Genomic DNA, 20,986 nt, shown 5'->3' with positions numbered 1-20,986 from the left:
AGCTCTTGACCTGTATCTGTATAATTTTATACATTGTGCCGTCATGATTAGCTGATTGGATAACTGCATGAATGAGCAGGTGTTCCTAATAAAGTGGTCACTGACAGCATATCAAGTACCTTAAATGTCAGAATTCTTTTTAAATATTACCTAACCATTGTATTGTCAGAGCTTATAACAAAAATAATGAAGTACAGTGGGGGGGGGGGGGGGGGGGGGGGGTCATGTTGGAAAAATCTGAATACAAAATTTTAGTAGGACACCAGTAAGATTGGTGCTGTGTTGGTAGAAACAGTCTCAAAGGCAAAGACAGTCAGGGGTGTATTAGGGAGGGGAGAGGCATAGTTGTTCCAAGTTGGAAGGAGCAGGAGGACCCCAACCATAGCTGAAGCCTGTTCGACATCAACAGCCAATAACAGCCCTGCCCATTGTCTCACCTAATTACATTGGCCGGAGCGTTCTTTGTTTCCCATTCAGCATGCCTGTCCGATTTCCTTTTCCGTGAGACCACTCGCTCCACTGTCCCTGGAAGTGTGCTAATTAGAGAAGAAATGGCCCTAGTAATTACGTCAAATCTCATTAACACGGATGACAATGAGCAATATTATTTTTACGCAACGTTTTGTGTCAGGGGGCCTCAAAACCTCCAATTCACATTAAACAGGAGAAATGGCCTTGCGCTAGTGTGGAAGCGGGATCTTAATGGGACGAGTCTATGGAGCGGCACAGGCATGAAGTTATTGCCCCAATTAAAATGTTTTCACCGTGCCGCTTAAACTGCTCTTTTTTAATGAAAGTTACTTTTTAGGAGAGTCACGAGACATTTTATTACATCTTGCTGAAGTTTAAAAGGAACAGAATAAATATCAACAAAACAAACAAGATATAGTAGTAGCTTTTAAATGTTATAACAAGTTTGAACCCATTAATAATTGAAAGGAATTCAAAAATTGTGTTAACTGGAAATAAGACGAGCAATTTAGTCAGTCAATAAATATAGAGCAGAAATGAACAAAAAAAAAAAGGCATTTAATTAAGGAAAAAGAACAATCAAAAAATATTTTACACATTATAGTACATGTACAGGAACTTGCATCAGTTCACCATGCCTGTAACTACACCCATTGGCCATTTTATCAGGTACCCCATCCACATAGGGTTCACTTTTGTAGGCATACAATTAGAGACTGTATCTCATCTGTTGCTAAACCTCATCCACGAATGGGAAAGAACCACCATAAGACCACTGCTGAGCAGATACAACGTGGGGGTTGGACCTTGGCACGGCAGCGACACGGACATAGCATGCGTTGTGCTGTTATGAGTATCAGGCAGAGCAGCACTGATTGTGTTTTTAAACACTGTATTTTTACTGGCCACTTCATTACAAACACCAGCTGCTTGGCCCAGCTTGTAGGTGTACAGTTACAGACTATAGCTTGTGTTATATATCAGTTCTTTATCCGTTTCTGAAGCCAGCAGCAACATGGAGATGTTTAAATCCCCAGTAACACTGCTGCACCTTCTACACACCAGCACAACACTACTACTAGCTCAGTGTCACTACTGTGCTGAAAATGGTTGCCCATTTGAATGATACCTGGTCAGCAATAGTCCTACTGTGGTCCTTTCCCAGTCGGGGAAGAGGGGAAAGATGGCAGATAACAAACTGTACATATAAACAGAATAATTATATATCTAGACAATGCACCTACATGGTAGGTTTGCCTGATAAAATGGTTGATACCTGCATATGTACCTAATAAACTGGTAACTCTGCGTATATAAATAAATTTATCCAGCTAAGCTTACAGATGTTACAGATCATGGCACGGTTATTTTGCTACAAAGTCACTTGATATAGGTCCAGACACAATCAGTCCCTCCCTCCGTCTTCATTTTTTCGGCCTCTCCAAGATGTTCAGGAATTTCCCTCTCGTCATTTCTCTGGCTGGGGGGGGAAAAGGAGCGAGATATAAAACTGTGCTTTATTTTTAATAAAAGTCAGTCAGGGCACCACAATGCCAGAAATATGATGTCATTTTCTTCCTTGAACAACTTGATAAAAAGGGCTCATCATGAAGATGGGAGTGTCTTCATGGTGTACACATGAATGCAATGCTAAAAATACAATAACTACTTCTTGTAAGGCTTGTGGTTGTGCGCTTGATCGTTAAGAGGTTACATGCCCATAGCTTGTACAAAGCCTAGAAGCATAGATGTGAGTTAGGAACTCAATAAATTACCTCTCAAAGGCAGTCCCAGCAGCAATATTCGGTGGAGCTTGCAATTTTTCAAAATAATCATAGATTTGGGCCAAGCTGAGTCGTGTGACATCATCACAACACGCATTCAGCCAAAACCCTCTTCGATTCGTGTGCGACGAACATGAGTGTGGCCAAAAGCTCTCATTTACCAACAAACTGTTTGGCACACCATGCAAGGTTTTTCATAGAACATAAAAGAAAATCAAGTCTGGTGAGTCACCTGCTGTGCATCAAATGCCAAGGCAAATCACCATGACTGAAGCAATTGCATGCATTGCTGGCATGCTGTAAATTCATGTATAGAGCTTGTGTTGTGTTAAATTGCAAAAAAAAACAAAAAAAAAAAAAACCATTGGATTAACATAAAACTACATAAAAACAATGGACAGTGTCAAATGAAAACTACGTTTTTATATTAATAAATTTCACTGAGTTTTATTTGTTGCTAAATTTGAAGTGAAATGTTGAATTGTATTTCAACTGTATTGAGTATTCTCTTTTTACATATTAGAGCATCCAATGGTTCTTGAGGCAATAAAAATGTGTACTGAATGTTGTCTGTGGTATACTTTTTATTCATAGAAAGTGATCACATATGTCTCTTCACTGGTAGTAATTTAACAGAAGAATCCTGTGCTTGCAATTTTGCCAATTCAAGTAGTTTTCCGGAAAAAAATAAAATAAAAAAATAACTCTGCAAATGGCATAATCAGCAAAATCCTGTGCAGACTGACTACATAGGCCAAACAAAACTACAGCAATTTAATGAGCCATAAGCATCATTTTAAGCAAGAAAAGACAGCCATGTTCAGTTCTAATTACAAACCGTATTTGGCAGAATTGGTTCAGTCCAAAAAAAGTTAAGAACCATCTTTAGTGGAAAAAGAGGCGATAAACCGTTTATGAAACAGGTGATTATAATCAGAAAACACTGAAATGAGCAATACAGGAAATATTAACGAGTCACATTTTCTTAAAGCTGTACCTTCTGTTCTGAGAAACAGTCACGCAGCATGCTACTGAAACACACCTACAGTAAGTGCAGCTGGGTGGAAGCAACAAGGTGGAACCTGTAGCATACTGTTAAATAAAGGACAAGGACACGACCCGTGCTGAAATGTGCTTTGCATTTGCTCAAACATATGAAGGATAGTCAGTATATTATCCAGAGATGGCCAAAAGTACATACAGATATGCGACCTACAGTACTGTGTAAAAGATTTAGGTACCCTATTTTTTTTTTTTTTAGTAAAACTTATAGATTTTTATTTTATGACTTCTACATTATCGAGTCAGTACAAAAACATTTCCCCAAACATTAGTTTTCCAGCACAAAATTAAATGTTACAGAAAAGGCTAAGGCTTTTGCACAGTACTGTATATTTGCCACTGCTCAAAGGTTTAACAGCACGGTGGTGACAGAAGGGCCGATGCACAGTAATGCAGCGTTGAGAATAGACACGACTCGTCAGATGTTGGCTAATAGAATAGTGCGGCAAATTGTAATTTAGATGAACTGCCCCACGTGGAATAATAATGCTGGGAGTTTGTGTCAGTAGCTACACCCCGAGTTGTCAATCATTGGGTTAAACATGATGGTAAATGGATTCAGACTGATTAACTTTGCTTGGTACTGTCTCTTCAAATAACACAAAACAAAATAATCAGAAGCAAGGCTGGTCAGGCCAGGTTTGCAGCCATGAATGAAACCATCAAAATGAGAAAGATTAAAAGGAAGTAATTTGACCCAGGGGCGTAGGAGCGATTTTGAACCTGGGGGGCGGATGCTGAAATGCTAGGGGGGTTCGGGGGCATGCTCCCCCGAAAATGATTGAAAAATAAAATCACTTAAATGCTTACTTCTAATGACTTGAGTCACAAGCTCTTTTAATACTTTTCATTGGTTAAATATTTGTAAAACACACAGACAGACGTAACGGGTGACCAATAGCATGGATCCACGAGTTCTGATGTACGTCACTGAATGCAGCTCAATTTACTCATTAATATTACACCAAACAGAGAATTGTTCATTTAAAACACTAGCTACTATAATCATTAAGAACAGCTACTAGTTAATGTAGCTAGCTACTGTACATGTTGAGACACGGGTGCCTTCCTGTGAGGATCGCCGTTTCTGTTGGTGAGTAGAAGCTATGAGTATGAGCTGGAGGCTATTTTGCTATAGAAAAAAAAACACTCCATTGTCCAGTTTTCTCGCTGGATGACAGTGTGACCTACTGTGGCAGTTCTTGATGCAGAAGCACTGCCTACCATGGCGACGTTTTCCAGAATCATGACAGAAAATGAAAACATACAGTCTCCAACTCACAGCTCCAACTCACCAACAGTGGGAGCGATCCTCACACGATGGCCACCCTGCCCCAAACATCCAACATGGTGTGCCGTGACCTAGCTGGATAACTGGTAGCTATCCATACAGCTTACATGCTCGTCCTCTTTTCTACTCCTATGACCTGCTGTTCATCCTCCTCTGTCCTCTTAAAATATTGTAGGATGCTCATCTCTGTGTGAACATTTTGACTAACATTACCATTAAATCGTTTATGGACACATAGCAATCGCACATACACACAATTTTGATGTAGCTTGCAAACTTTTGCATATTTGACAGTTTCATTGGCGAAATTATTATTTCGACAACAAAAATTGTCGATTAAAACCAGCAAACAATCAGCAATTTCATGGGCTGAAATAGCTACGATATCCTACCTCAAATACAAAGTGGTAAATCTTTCATCAACACGTTAGTGTGCTCAAGAGCGTCTGAATGCTGTGTCGTATCCGCCCCCTAACCTCAGGAAGCGAGGTTTTATTTCCACGGATAGTCATGGAATATTCAAGTCATCTCCATATGAAACCATTCCGCTTTCAATGCGTAAGAGTAGCAACCTCTCTGAAAATACATACCAGGTTTTACTTGTTACCTTTCAGTGACAAACACTTTGCTCTCGTCAAGCTTGGCAACAGGCAAATGGTTCAGTGAGTTCTAGCTACTCATAGCTGTTGAATTCTCGGTTGAACTCTGTCAACATTCTCGAAAGACATACAAACACCTACGAAGATGCTTAGTTTGTTTAACTAAGGGTGTGAAGTGTCAATCAACCCACCCAATAATAAGAACACAGCTACCCTGTGGATGATGGATGGCACAGCTGGTGTTTGTAGGCTTGGTGCTCTTACAACACCAAACTACACTTAAATTTAGCATCAAAACAAGCACTAGCCAAACTCATTTGAACAAACAGTGCTGTGCATCATTAAGGACACTGTTATGATTATGCCATTATTGCATAATGATAACGATTTATATATACAATGATTTCATCTTCGAATATTAATAAAACAGCTCATCAGTGTTAGCAAATAACAAACAGCAATAAATCCATTTACGGACAAATTCATAATCAGCACAGATTAGTAAGGTCAGCATTTCCCACAAATCACTGGGCGCCTTAATCCCCATTACGTGTCCATGATAGTTCCGCTAACAGCTTGTTAAATAGGCCAGTGGTTTCTGGAGAGGTCTGGAAATAGGGGAAGGCCCTCATCATAGCTAAACTAACAATTTCGTCCCTAGCTCTTTCGCACCCTTACAATCTCTCGCTCATTTTCTGTCTGAAACAATACGGGAGCCTATCTGGCTCAGCTCTCTCCCCGGAGACCTTGCCACCAGAGAGCAACCCTCTGATCCACTCATTAATTAGATTTCCATTTATCCTCCAGTCCCGTCAGAGCAGAAGGGAAATGATTTGCATTGAGTGGGTTAGATTAAAAGAGGGTCCAGCAAGCTAGCCACCTTCTTTCTTTGGCACATGCCCATACGCAAGTGCAGCACACACGCGCGCACAGGATCAATACTGATTAGCAGGAGTTAGAGATTTGTTTAGTTGATTAGAAAGGTCAATTACTAATTCTGTACTTAGTTAATCAGCAACTTCTTTGCCTCGACATCCATACGAAATTACATACTGTGGATTTCAGCGGTTCTCTATCATCACCCTTTGCCGCTTTGTAACAAACAGTGATCAGAGCCAAGGCAGTCTTCTGTGGCCATTTAAGCAAAAACAAACAAAAAAATTAACTCAATTTAATTTGAATTATGGAGTGATAAAAGTGGCTGTTTAATCACGCAGCACTAATGTGGAGAACAATGAGGACTTCAGTTAGCATGGTAACATTAGCTTCCTTTTCACCATCAACCGAGCACTGTTCATTTTACACAGTCAGTACTATACTTATTTTTGTCTGCAACTTGTACGTTCAAATGGAAACAAACTAACAAAGGCAACGTAAGCGGAATCGAGAGCGGCACCGTTCCAAACCTTTTTGAGGATGCCTGTGTAAACAGCGGGTGTGACATGGATACTCCATTCTTCCATCTTATGAGCTGCGGCTGATTAACGTGAGGATTGCAAACGGCAACAAGATGGATCCTTTTAAACCCAGAAGAGAAAATGAGTCCCTGGACTGAGCTGAAAACCCTGGTTAGATCCGACTGCCCCAAATCACTTTCATTAAGAGTCAAACACACCAATTGCACCCCTGTTGCACATCTCAAACTGCCACTCGGCTATTACGGGGCGTAATCTTTATTTAATAGATTTAACATCCATATTCACTGCCTGAGTCCCAGGGGAGCAAGGCGGAACGCCGAGGACACACATGGACACACTTTCACACACACATGCATACACATTAACCCACGCCCACATGTCCCCCCGCTTCGGAATACATACACCTGACGCTCATGTTTGGGCTCAAAATTCAATTACCCACTTATTGATACTTCACAGGGATATTTAAGATGCAGACATGGAGAGTGATTTCCCAGGGGAGCCACCGCTTCCTCTTAATGTCCCAGCCAAGAGCTCCTCACCCCTCCCGCCTGTTCTCTACACCACGAATCATTACATACAGGCACGTGTACACACACACACACACACACACACACCCGCTGTCTCTTTTTCTCACTCTCTCTCTCTCTCTCTCTCTCTCTCTCACACACACACACACACACACACACACCAGCCTATCCCTGTCCATGAGGTTTCCTTATTAATAGGCAATCAGTCAAAATTCATTCATTAAAAACCTTAAAAGGTTTTTGCACAGACACTATGATTAGCTGGGAAAGAAAATCCAATGAATTCCTAATGCACCTATGGAAATGAGGTGTCATTTCCGATCTGTTGATGGAGGCAGTGGGGAGGACGGAGAAGGGAGAGGGAGAGGGTTGCGTTTCCTCTTTCCTCTTCTTTCTCTCTCCTGAGCCAGTTTAGCTGCAAAATCAGCTGTGCAGTACGTGCGAAGCTAGAACACATTCCACTAAAATGTAACAAGGCACTAGAAAATAACTGATGGACTATATGAAGTTGGCCCATGTTCATGTCATCATGTGCGCATCTCTATACTGGTCAGAGATCAGTGATGTTCAGAGCAACACGCACTGCCTTTTTCTATGCCCAGATCAGGTGTGTTTCAGCTTGAGATGCTGTGAAGTCAGACCCGGCGCACACATTTCTGCTTTTTCGCTATCCACACAACACGGCACAGTGCCGGTTAAAGGCCAGAGAGTGCAGAGGAGGAAGGGTGAGGGAATGGATAGATAGAGGAGAGCTTTCACCCAGCACAGCCTGTCACCTGACAACACTTCATAACTGCTGGCCCCCCGCGGTCAGGTGTCTCTGATGGATTGATGGAAGCCCATTACTACGATGCCATGGCGTCCGTCCAATCATTACAGTGCTACGGGGCACTTAATAGAGCTGAGATTGATCTGAGGGAGGGGGCATTGAACGCTGGGGCTATTAGTGTCGGACAGGTGTGACCCTTCAGCCTCATTCCTGATGGCAGAGCATCTGCAAGGCGGTGGTTTTAGTGTCAGACGTGTTTCTTTTTGTGACCTTTGTTTATCCAGACTTTTTTATTTGACCTCATCCTTTGCTTGCTTCAACTCTAACGCAATTTCATCACATTCGCAACATAATTAACCTTTTACTGACAGAAAGAAGCGCTACTGATCTGAAATAAGCAACACACTAATTATATCTTTGCCTTCTTCTTAAATCTTAAAGACACAGAGTAAATAACACTACGAAAACAGTATTACATTGTCCAAAAATCCATAGCACAATATCTATAAAAAACATTTTCCTAAATGAAGACCCTGCCTCCTGAACATTTGTCAAGCGGAAACAAATGTGTTACATTACGCCACCATTTTGCAACAGCAGACATTAGTAGTATCATCAGCGTTCCCTGAGACCTACCTGTCCCAGAGGGCCACTCTCTATTCAATTACCTTCAATAACAGCACTTATCAGTGTAGTGAGTGGCCCTGTGGGACAGGAGGGTCCTGATGAGCACGCTCAGACAGCAGTATTTATCAAGGCCTGGAGCAGATGGGAACTGGTAGGGGGAAGGACGGCTGGGCACGCGTCAGCTCCTCCGAGAGCACTGCTACTCGGCGTCACTTGGCTAATGGAGGAGGGGTGTGTGTCCCCAAGGAGGTGGATCTGGCACACGCCTCATTCTCATGCTTACAAAAATATGCCCACATGTTTGCACGAGTAGTGAGATTAGGCACAATGATGCTTTCTCATATGTTGCGTTGTCCTTGGTATATACAAGAAAAAACAAAACAAAACTGTGGCCTGAATTTACTAAAAATTTTATGTCTAGCGCACCAAGTTTCCAACCTAAACACTAATGATTAAATCCTGCTTAGATTCATGTAAGCAAGTAAATGAAAGTCATCTAAAAACGCAAAAATGGCTCTTCTGAAACAATTCACTTTAAAGGATTGCAACTCCATTAAATCTAAACCACTTGTGTGTCCTCCAGCCAAAGCCTTCAAGGGTGAGTTTTCACTGCCTGATTACGCATCCCCATTAACCAGCTCAGGACTTTAATGGCCACCCTGGCACAGTAAATCGTCCCGGCACAATCCCCACGCCCCACATGTCCAACCCCGCCCTTCCCTGGCTCATTCTAAAGACGCCGCAGCGCGAAAGAAACATGAAGAAAAAGTAACTGAGATTTACAAGGCTTTCCCGACAGCTGCGGAAATGAAGAAAATTTAAATCCCACCACGTTAAAGGTCATTGGTGGTTGAAGTCGCTGGGAACAAATAATAACAATTTTGTACTTGCTGGAAGTGATCGCTGTAGACAATCAAGTGACTTCATGTATGTTATTGTACATACAAATTACAATTAATAAAAAAAAAGTGGCTGAGATATAAAAAGTAATAAATTCCAATGAATAATTAAACAATTTAGGCTATTTCACAATAAAGCCTCCTGGTCCTTACAAAGACATTTTGGTTTAGCTCAATGGTTCGCATCCAACACGTATTTTTGGTTTATATACAATTAGGACACGCTAGTTCCAATAAAGGCTTCATACACTGATCAGCCATAACATTGACAGGTGACGTGAATAACATTGATCATCGTGTTACAGTGGCACCTGTCAAGGGGCGGGATATATCAGGCAGGAAGTGAACAGTCAGTTCTCGAAGTTGTTGTGTTGGAGTCAAGACAAACGGGCAAGCGTAAGAATCTGAGTGACTTCGACAAAGGCCAAATTGGCCTGCTGGGAAACATTGGGTCCTGGCATTCATGTGGATGTTACTTGATACGTACCACCAATCCAGGGATCAACGGTAACAATTTTTTTTTTAGGAGCACTTGTGCTCCTAATTACATTTGATATACCCCTAGTGGTCTGTGGCGGGGGTCAATGGGAAAGTTTTAAAAATCTTTAAATGATATATTTTTTGTGTTAAAGATCAAAATATTTTCAAATACATCATTTATGAGCACAGTCAAAAATGTAGGAGCATGGTTGAAGTTTTATATATATATGACAGAATTTAGGAACATAGTGTGAGCCATGTTAAATTAATTTACCTTCTGATACACTAAATGTAATATTTTCAGTTAATTTTACAGGCTGTGTGTGAAAAACAACCATTAACCTGTTCCACCTTGTAAACAAATACAATAAGACTCAATGTTCAGTGTTTGAAGTCTGCTTCTCTTAAATATGTTTAAAGCTACACTGTTAGACATTGTCCACTGTCATGGTTCTGGGCTGGAGGCAGTTCTCGAACTGCTCTGTATATATTGTGTATATATCTGAATAATCTCATACAGGATGTGATTGGATGAGTTCATTCACCCACCAGATGGCAAAGCGTTTTAGTTTAATGGTGTTCAGTACTGATGCGCCGATCAGGATTTTTACAGTCGACACCAATTTCTTGACATCTTGATACTGAAACCGATCCAGACACCAATCCTTTTTTTCGTTTAAGCTTTAATCAGGAGGTCAGTCATAAACAGTTAAATGTAAGCTCTCTGCTCATGGTCACTGTTAATTGAATTAAAATAATGGCAATGAAAAATACTGTTGGTTAACTGATAAATAAACAAGCATAATATATTTGGTGTCCTGTTGTACATCACGACTATGCAGCTGTTCCTCCACCAGATAAGTGAGCTAGAAATTTTCATCGTGTCCTGCACATGCTAGTTTACCAGTGTTGTGTTTATTAGCAATACAGCTGTTCTGATTAAGTGAAAATCGATTTGGTATTCCAGCAAGACGATGCAGGGTGCCATACAGCTCAGGCCAAGTGGAGGGGGGAGCAGTTTAAGGAGAAAGGACACGAGGTGATGATATGGTCAGCTTTAAATCCCACCAGACTGAAACCTACTGAGAACATGTTGGACTACATTATATGGAGAAGCACAATGTATCCAAGACTGAGCAACATTTTAATTCCACTTTGTTTACATTCATTATTTTTGTATGTTTCAGTGATTATTAGATACATACATCCATCCATTTTCTATACCGCTACAGGGTAGCGGGGAACATGGAGCCTATCCCAGGGAGTGTCAGGCACAAGGCAGGGTATGCCCTGGAAAGGGTGCAAATCCATCACAGGGCACACTAACATACACACACATTCATACACTATGGACACCTTGAACATGCCAATCATCCTACCATGCATGAATTTGGACTGGGGAAGGAAACCAGAGTACCCGGAGGAAATCCCTGCAGCACGTGGAGAACATGCAAACTCTGCACACAGGACAGCGGCAGGAATCAAACTCCCAACCTTGGAGGTGTGAGGAGAACGTGCTAACCACTAAACCACCGTGTGCCCTATTAGATACATATTACTGTCTTTTTTTATGGGTTTTGCACCAATGCCACAACATATTAAAAAAAATATTTAACTGCCTGGTCATCTACCCATTGGGAATATAGGTTACTCTATTCTGTTAATACATGTTATAATTTATTACACAGTTGAGGTCTTCTACTGAAATACAGTATAGGCTACTTAAATTCTTCTGAGAAAAGTGCTGGATGGCTGACGCTCCTATAATATTCCACTACCTTGTTGTTGGTTTTAAGCCTAAGCAATCACAAATGTACATCAGAACTATCATCATTTTATAAACACCATGCACCCAAAATTACATAAAACCCTGACAAATTAGGTTAGGCATAATCCCCAAATGAACGGGCATACTCTAATCAGAGCCATCAGATGGAATTTTATAAAAGAGCACTGAGCTCACATGGCGGTCTGCCTCCTTGCACTCTCAGCTCATCAATGAGCTTTCAACGCTGGGTGTTTGGCTCAGGCCCATATGCTCACGGTGAAGGAAGTGTAGAATGAATCTAAACAAACGGTCCTCACTCAAATCTTTCAGACGCATCACTGACTTTAAACGAATATGATTCTACCACCGAATGCTGCATTTGGAAAGCACAAACTACACAGGAATTTGCTTGTTACATCTGCTGCCTGTGATTTCAACCATCAATCATCAGCTTTAATGCGACTGAATGGCAAAATCATCCGCAAATTAAACTCATTCTGTAATATACTATCACACATTATCTACTCCGGAATGCAAGGGAATACTGACTGTTCTCTAGACATGGCCATGATTCAGACAGGTGTTTATGTTGACCGCGTCTATAAAAATGATTCGGAAGATTTCACTTGGCGAGGAACTATGTATCCAAACACCTGCTCAGTCTGCACGTGACGTCTGAAAGCATTCTGATCTGAAAAGCCATCTGAAAGTAATTACCAATAAATACTGAACAACTCAGGTTCTAGTATCTAATCGGTCTAGACAAACCAAACCCATATTTAATAAACTACCTGCCTGTGTCAGCTGATTTTATCTCCAACTATTTTGAAACAGCAAAACCCCAGGAGGTCCACAAATGTCAAGGTTTTGAAGCTTTGATTTGATACAGTTGTAGATATGGTGGGTAGAAAGGTATACGTTTACTTAGATTTACTACATATTTTCCTTTCAATTTCTATTGCTTGGAAACACAATCAGGATTTCAAAACCATGGCTATTGTCAAGTTATTTGATTCTTTAATCTATTTTTCATTACTTGAAATAGTGGACAGGGGTCAAGAGATACAGCATAGCTATCCGGTATATCCATAACAATCTTCTCTTAACTTTCTACTGATCAATTAGCATCGTACTGAAGCAGAGAACAGCGGTTTATAAGTGACATCTATCAAAAATAATGCTATAAGGAACATATACTGTTTATACTGTAGGAGTCTGCATGCTTGGACGTCCCACATTCTGTGCAACAGGGAATCAATTGGTTTATTTATTTTTATTTTTTTTAAGTGTAATATCACCACCTAGAGGACAAAAGAGCCCCTGGCAGAATTCACAATAGATGTTTTGTGTATGTGTTCAATCCATATTGCGTACGTCACTTCATATTTATCAAGATACTAATGTCCAGATATACAACCATGTCAATGAACCATGTAGGATGGGGAGAGCTGAGGTTGTTCCAGCTGTAATTAGCACACTGTTTATTACCACAACATGGCAAGAGGCAAGACAGTGAATAAACAGACCATTCCTTATTTCTGGGTATCCATGAAAAACGCTCGTTATGCAATTACAGGTTTCACAATCATTACAGTTTTAGATGTTATGACTTGTCAAATAATGTTCACTGAACATACAAAGTGTCATTTCAAAGGATTTCTATGGAGTTTATGCTTTACCTACAGACATGTGTCTCTGATATGTGAATTAGCCGTAAAGAGTCACCAGCTCCTGAGGCACACAGTGTCAGTGACAGTTTTCATCCTATTTTTCTTTGTTTGAATGTAATATGTTTTACTTACACTCTTCCAAGCCAAGCTGATATGCCAAGTTCTGCAGCCCTTTGACTTTTTCCATCAGGTTTGCTGTGGTCAGACTTCCCAGCTCTGGGACATTAAAAAAAGAGTAGCTTTGTTTAAAGGAAAAACTGCTTTGCACAACCAAATAGTAATGAAAATCATTACAAGATCAAAGCCATAGTTTTAACATGCATTTACGGTTTGGTCAAACATGCACAAGACAAGACCTTTCAACATTTCAATGTCTTCTGACTCCAGTTCTGCCATCCACTTGGGTGGAGAATTTGTTATTGGCTGGAAAAAACACCCGAGACAGAATTATTCTTCTCTTGAGCACACCATAGGAGTATAAGGTCATGAATAGTTGACGTGTACAATACTTACATTTTTAAATGAAGCAGCAAACTCTGAAACTCCTGGCACTGTTTCCAAATAATCAAGATAATTATTACATAAGAGAAAACAATCAGTGCACAATCAGTACAACTACATACACCCTCACCATCACACACTTTAGAACAGTGTTTCTCAACCGGGGGTCTGCGGACCCCTAGTGGTCCGTGGCGTAATTGCAGGGGGTCATAGGGAAAGTTTTTAAAATCTTTAAATAATATATTTTTTTGTGTTAAATATATCAAAATATTTTCAAATATATCATACGCCCATCAAATGTAAGAACAATTTAAGATATGTTTTAAAATGATCCATTTTGGTTATCCGTGTGCATTCAGAAATATCATGTTAGCTGAGCTGACGATCGTTCATTGATGGATTTATCTTACATTTATTTACAAATGAAATAATCATTTGCAAAAAACCTATGAGTGGTAGACAAGTTCAAGTGTCGCATTGATGGATAAAATAAACAAAAGATAACCCAGAGTCAAATTACATGTCACACCAACAATAAAATGTAAAAACAAAATCCGTGTTTCAGGTGAGACCTTAAACAGAGGTCCTGACTCTCTGTGGTCATTAAACATCCCAGGACATTTGTCATAAAAGAGTAGATGTATAACCCTGTTGTCCTGACAAAATTCCTCCATTGGCCCTTCTCCATCATGGCCCCCTAATAATCCCCATCTCTGAATTGGCTACATCACTCTCTCCTCTCCACTAATAGCTGGTGTGTGGTGGAGGTTCTGGCGCAATATGGCTGCCATCGCATCATCCAGGTGGATGCTACAAACCCCTCCGCACACACACAATACTATGTGAAGCACTTTGAGTGTCTAGAAAAGCGCTATATAAATGCAACTGTAACTAACAAACATTTAATCCTGAAATGTTTTGATTCAATTTTAAATGTCCAATGTTAATATTATTTCTGTTAAATATTAATGAAATAAAGTAACGTATATAGAAATGACTGTTAAATATATAGCCTATAATTGTTGTGAAGTGATGGGGTTCTTGTGGATTGTTTGAAATATGCTAGGGGTCCAGAGCGCACAAATGGTTGAGAACCACTGCTTTAGAAAACAGTTTATATTTCATAGATAATTAAGTACTTTTGAAAAGGATTCTTTAACATTATAATATGAAACATACATTGTTCTGGCCAGAGGTCAGGTGAAGCGCGATCAAGCTTTTCATAACTCAGCAACGATGACTCAAAGTCCTCAGCTATGACAAAAGAGACAAGTTATTCATCAGTGCAATACCAATACCAAAGGAAGTGTAAACTATAGCAAAGGCTCCACTATAATTATTATATTGTTTTTATGGTTGGTTTACATTACAAATCAGAATTACTCAACTAAATAACTTTATTAGCTGGGATTCTACTGGCCTGTGTTCATTTGTAAACCTCTTTACTTTTCCTCATTATAGTATGGATACTTTAAAAACCAATCGTGACCAGCCAATACTAGCAGTCATAAGCGTGGATTTAGCCTGTAGTTTCATACAGCATGACACATGATTACTTTTTCAATCACTCATGAAAACAGGTGGACTAAGAAGAAATGTAACCTAGCGGTTCAGTGATCATTGTTTAAATCATTTAATTAAGATCCATGGATGCCAAGCTGTGGTTGGGGACCCTGGACTCCATGAGGTCTAAGATAGCGTGCGCCCAGGAATTTATTACTATTATTAATGAGGCAATGTCTGGAGATTTTATAGATTTTTTAAAAAGACAAATCTAGCCCTTTTTTGTGCAGACTGTCTACTGCATATGATACGACTCTCCAGCTCACATCACAGCTGCTGGTTTTAGGGCTGGGCAATATGACAGAAATGTCCTCAAGTAGGTGACTGGATATTTTTATGATACACAATACGTATCACTATGTAATTTAGCTAAGAAACTGTTAGCAAAAAAGTTGTAAAATTACACACACACACAAAAAAAAAGTTAAACTGACTTTGACGATACTTTTCTTTAATGCCTACAAAGACTGTTTAAAAAATAAATAAATTACGTAAAATAAACGACACCCATTCAGTAGCATTTAATTTGTAATTATTAAATACAGGGTGGAAAAATACGTCACAATACCAACAATATCTCAGAAAAGTGTATCGCATAATCTTTTATCACGATATAGATATTTCATCGATATATCGCCCAGCCCTAGCTGGTTATATGAGTTAAGAGAGCAGGATTCAGTCAACTCACCACCAGCTGTGTAAACCCTGACCGGGCTGTGTTTGCGCAAGCTTATGTTCTCAACATCCAATCACTAATCATCACTGACTACGTTTACATGGACAGAAATAATCTAATTATTGACTTTACTCCGAATAAGACAATACTCTGATTAAGGTGTTTACATGAGTTTCTTTTAGAGTATTCCTTTCATGTTCCCATTTGACATGTTATAAAACATAGAGCGATTAACGGCACACGTTATTACGTCCCCACACCACGCCGTTCGACATTCCCTCCAGAATTTCACGTATCGACATACAGTTCCTCTTCGTTATGGTACCGTATACAGTTTTGGGTGTTTCAAGTGCAAAGTGCTTCAAGTGCAGTTAATTATTTGTCATGCTGTAAGTGCAAATAGACGACTGCTTGAAGCCATGGGCTGAGTCCCAAACTGCATATTTACCTTCTATATAGTAGCCTAGATATGTGTATTTTACCTACTATATAGCAGGTAAGTACGTGGTTTCGGACTCAACCGTGCTCTCGTTTGCCATCAAACAGTTGAGCACTGCCAAGTGTGTACATGTCCTGTCACAAAATGTGGTGAAAACTCCCACACGACATTAATATTTTGATTAAGGTGTGTACATGTCTATAATGCACTACGATAATGCGACTAAAATAGGAACACTCTTTATTTGTGTTACTTCGAGTATGACTTTAGTTGGATTAAGGTCATCAACAATCGCCATTTACATGCTAGTTTCTTAATCGGGTTAATATTGTATTATTCCGAGTGTTCCCAACATCCAATCACTGACCACTATTATTTGTTCCTCCCACACTATTCTCAGTTCTTCATCTGAAACGCTTTTCTTGGCGATATTTAAGTAATAAAAGTGAGTCACTGCACCCGTTTCCTTCATGCTTATTTACCGTCTCTCACCACCGCTGCTTCTTTTAATCAGCATTCATGTCAATTACAGTGGGGTTTTTATTATTTTTATTTTATTTTAAATAGTTCGTTATAGTAATACTTTGACTATTTTGGAAATATAAACAAACAGCTGGTTTATAGTCTTGTGACAAAAGATTTCTTTTTAAAAGAAACAAGTTTTAATCTTCACGTAACACGTTCTGACATGAAAATACTTCAATTAATATGCAAATTAATCCGTGTCGTCATCAGGCGATTTTGTTTAAACACCTAAATTAGCTACTATCCCCTTAAAAGTACTTTCACCACTGATTGTTGTACAGTTTTTAAAGTCGTTCTGGTCGTCCCCTGATTTAAAGATAATCAGTACTAGACTAAATAACATAGCAGCCCTATAACTTTAGTAACTAGCCATGTCGACTACCATAATACTGCTTAAATAGCTAGTATATTCTCGATATCTGGTTAGATATAGGTGTTAACACCGCGGAGAACCGAACCGAACCTGGTGCTTGTGATATACCAGGCGGACATTTTCCTCATTAGAGTTTCATGCCAGGTCGATATCTATATTACCAGGTGACTAGCCTGCTATACTAGCTAGCATACAACCATAGGTTATCGTCTAGTTAGCTAGCGGGAGGCTACTAGAGACCGATAAACAGACGCTAGCTGTCGATTAAAAAAAAAAAAGTAAAGGTAGCATTAGTGTGAAGCTGTAAACCTCACAATTTAACAAGGAAGAAGGCGTGTTAATTCACTCACACACACAACATTACACGCAGTGATCTGTTCACATTACATTTAAACCTCGACAGCAGAGAAATTAGTTGCCTGAGAGGAATTAAATTTTACCTCCATTCGGAGACGCCATTTTGACATCAAATCACGTGACGTGCTAGAGCCAATCGTTGAGGATATGTTAGGAGTACCGGGGAAAAGCCCCGCCTTATAGGAAGGCTGCTGGGTAATGAAGTTCACATTGCAAAATGGAAGAACTACACTGGGAGAATCGTTGAGCATTTTTTAAACCTGGGCCCAGTTGTTCAAAAGGTTTAATCTCGATCAAAAAGATCCGGATTTAGTAATCCCATGTTTTACTATCCAAGATCAGGTAATTGATCACTCCAGATAAAAAGCAAGATCAGATTACATGATCTAATCTGATTTCAGGATAATTTTTCTTTTGAACAACCCATTTTCAAGACTTGCTCCAATCCGATAACCGATCTGATATCTGATCAGATTACTTCTGAACAACTGGGCCCAGGATTCTGAAATCAGATTAGATCATGTAGTCCAATCTTTCTTTATGATCTGGATCAAACCTTTAGTATGTGTTGTTCAAAAGATTTTAGTAAGATTGGGATAGCATCAGGATTATCCTGATCCCAGCAGAATGGTGGATTCAGGGATGATTTCAGGAACAAAATGTAATAAAACTTTAAAACTAGAGATGCACCGATACAAAATCAGCTGAGACCGATAACCGATTATTCAGTGTGATATCGGCCGACACCGATCACCTATACCTATAGTTCTGCCTTTTATACTTTCTTTTAAATGAATAATAATTAATTCCACAATTCTGAAGGAAATGAGAATAAAAACTTTATTCTCTCCATTTCAACAAGTTGTTTCACAGTAACTGGTCTCATAAACAGAGAACACTTTAACTCAATTCTGAAGATTAAAGTAAGATTTCTTAACTTATTGAATGTTATTAATTCATATTAACATTGACTGAATTCTAAAAACCTCCTGTTAGTCTCACATTCACTCACCAAAAAACAAAAGCATTTCTACTTCATCATTGACATCAAACTGGTAATATATAATATATATACATTTTTATATATTAACATTAACTGGATATGAAATATACCAGACTGCAAATATATTTTTCTGTGCAATATATACTTTTTGTATTGGCACCCTGTCCAGGGTGTACCCCGCCTTGTGCCCGACGCTCCCTAAGATAGGCTTCAGGTTTCCCTGTGACCCTGAAGGAAGGATAAGCGGTATAGAAGATGGATGAATGGATATACTTTTTGTCAAACCATCTTCATTTAAATCTTTCAGAAGTGTACTGGTGCTTTAATTCAGCTCGAGTAGCGCCGCAAAAAAATTGCTGACTCGACACCGAAACTCCTGCTTCACTTCTGCTCACTTCCAGTGTAAAATTTTAGCAGTGTAGAGATTACAGAGCTTACAAACTGCAGTTTTGTCGACATTCCACGCAAGAGACATCTTTTTTACACACAGCACGAAATGGATACGTTTTACCGCCCTCTTGTGATTGACAGGATATAATCGGCCCTGATCCTGGGATGTTTTTAAACGTGAAAAATAGCCTTTATCGGCCAATACATAGGTGCATCTCTGGAAAGCAGTGCAAAACTGGTCAAATAATACAACGTTTGTTTAGTTTATTATATATATTTATTTATATTTTGCACTTGATTTGTTTAACTGTTACAGTGATAATGTAGATAAAGTATAGGTTAGGCTACCAATTAAGACTTTCAGTACAGTAAAGTAAAAAAGAAAAAAGATTTTGTCCACATAAATGATCCCCCAAACAGCTGTCAATATCAAACAAAAATAATATATTCCATTTTAACTGTCATTTGTCACTGTATATTAATTACAATGACAATCATCAGAGATGAACCAGTCAAAAGTAGTTTCTAACATTTGCATCCCTTGTTGCTCTCCACACATGAACTCTGAATGTTCTTATTTTTTTAACTAGTGGACATTTAGACTTTTTATGGATTAAAACGTGTTCAAAATACCCCCGATGTATTTGTGAATAATGTAGATTTTTTTGTTTGTATTTATTTGTCACGGGTCAGATGAGGGGTTTGACTGTTTAAAAGAAATTGAAAAAGGAAGGGGATGTTTGTATTGTTTTATTGTGCTGTTTTCTGTCTTAAAGTGACTTAAACACTTAAAGTGACCCCATGTTCCAACAGGAGCATAAACAAGCTCCAGTTAGTCCAGAATGCAGCTGCTAGAGTCCTAACTAGAACCAGAAGATATGACCATATCACCCCGAACTTATTAACACTGTATTGGCTCACAGTGAAATCACGTATTAATTATAAAATACTATTATTGACTTATAAAGCACTAAACGGTCTCACGCCACAGTATCTAAACAAACTTCTGGTTTTCTATGATCCGCCACACCTACTTAGATCAAAAGGTGCAGGCTATTTGTTGGTACCGCAAATAGCGAAGGCTACAGCAGGGGGGAAGAGCTTTCTCTTATAAAGCCCCACAGTTATGGAACAGCCTTCCAATTAGTGTTCGGGACCCAGTCTCAGTGTTTAAGTCTAGGCTTAAAACATATTTGTTTATTCAAGCTTACCATGAGTAGACTTTGTTATGCAAAGTAGTCTTAACAATCTTTTCTCTCCCTGTCTCCTTCTGTTGCGCCGCACACGATTTTATGGAGATACTAGAGATCCTGATACTTTCTGCTCTCCGGACCTGCCTGATCCGTTCGGATGCCCTACCTCTGGATGGAGCTCTCATCTAGTCCAATTCCAGATGGTCACACTCACTGTGGTTGCTGGGACTATGGTTGCTTCTAAGGCCCCAGGACTGCAATTATCACATGCAGTTTTAGACTTGGGTCTCCTTTGAACAGTAGACTAGTTCTACAAACAGACTTCGTATTAAACCACAATTAACTTTCTTTTAGTTTAACACTATCCGTTGTTACCCAGATGAGGATGGGTTCCCTTCTCAGTCTGGTTCCCCTCAAGCTTTCTTCCTCTTAACATCTTAGGGAGTTTTTCCTTGCCATTGTCACCACCGGCTTAATCAATCGGGATAAATTCACACATTTAAATTCTGTATCCCGTGTTTATATGTTTCTGTATAGCTGCTTTGAGACCATGTCCATTGCAAAAAGTGCTATACAAATAAAATTTAATTCAAACTTG

General features: G+C 39.4%; 1 protein-coding gene across 1 annotated transcript; it reads right to left on the bottom strand.

Moving 5' to 3' along the window:
• Window positions 1-766: 766 nt before the first annotated feature.
• Window positions 767-17,966, bottom strand: lin52 (lin-52 DREAM MuvB core complex component). The gene is made up of 6 exons (XM_017477190.3): window positions 17,886-17,966; window positions 15,049-15,123; window positions 13,882-13,919; window positions 13,725-13,791; window positions 13,501-13,584; window positions 767-1,951 (listed from the first exon to the last, which is right to left on the bottom strand). Exons 1-6 carry the CDS (start codon window positions 17,902-17,904, stop codon window positions 1,896-1,898), a joined length of 339 nt encoding a protein of 112 aa, XP_017332679.1. The 5' UTR covers window positions 17,905-17,966; the 3' UTR covers window positions 767-1,895.
• Window positions 17,967-20,986: the final 3,020 nt, after the last annotated feature.

This window comes from Ictalurus punctatus, chromosome 9 (assembly GCF_001660625.3).
Source record: "Ictalurus punctatus breed USDA103 chromosome 9, Coco_2.0, whole genome shotgun sequence".
NCBI lineage: Eukaryota > Metazoa > Chordata > Actinopteri > Siluriformes > Ictaluridae > Ictalurus > Ictalurus punctatus.
This window is presented reverse-complemented; position numbering and strand designations above follow the sequence as displayed.

Bases quoted from the DNA above. Each gene is read 5' to 3' on its own strand.
- lin52 (XM_017477190.3), bottom strand. The intron at 13,920-15,048 runs GTATGTTTCATA...ATTTGGAAACAG, and splicing joins TGACCTCTGGCCAGAACAAT to TGCCAGGAGTTTCAGAGTTT. The intron at 13,792-13,881 runs GTAAGTATTGTA...TGTTTTTTCCAG, and splicing joins TTGCTGCTTCATTTAAAAAT to CCAATAACAAATTCTCCACC.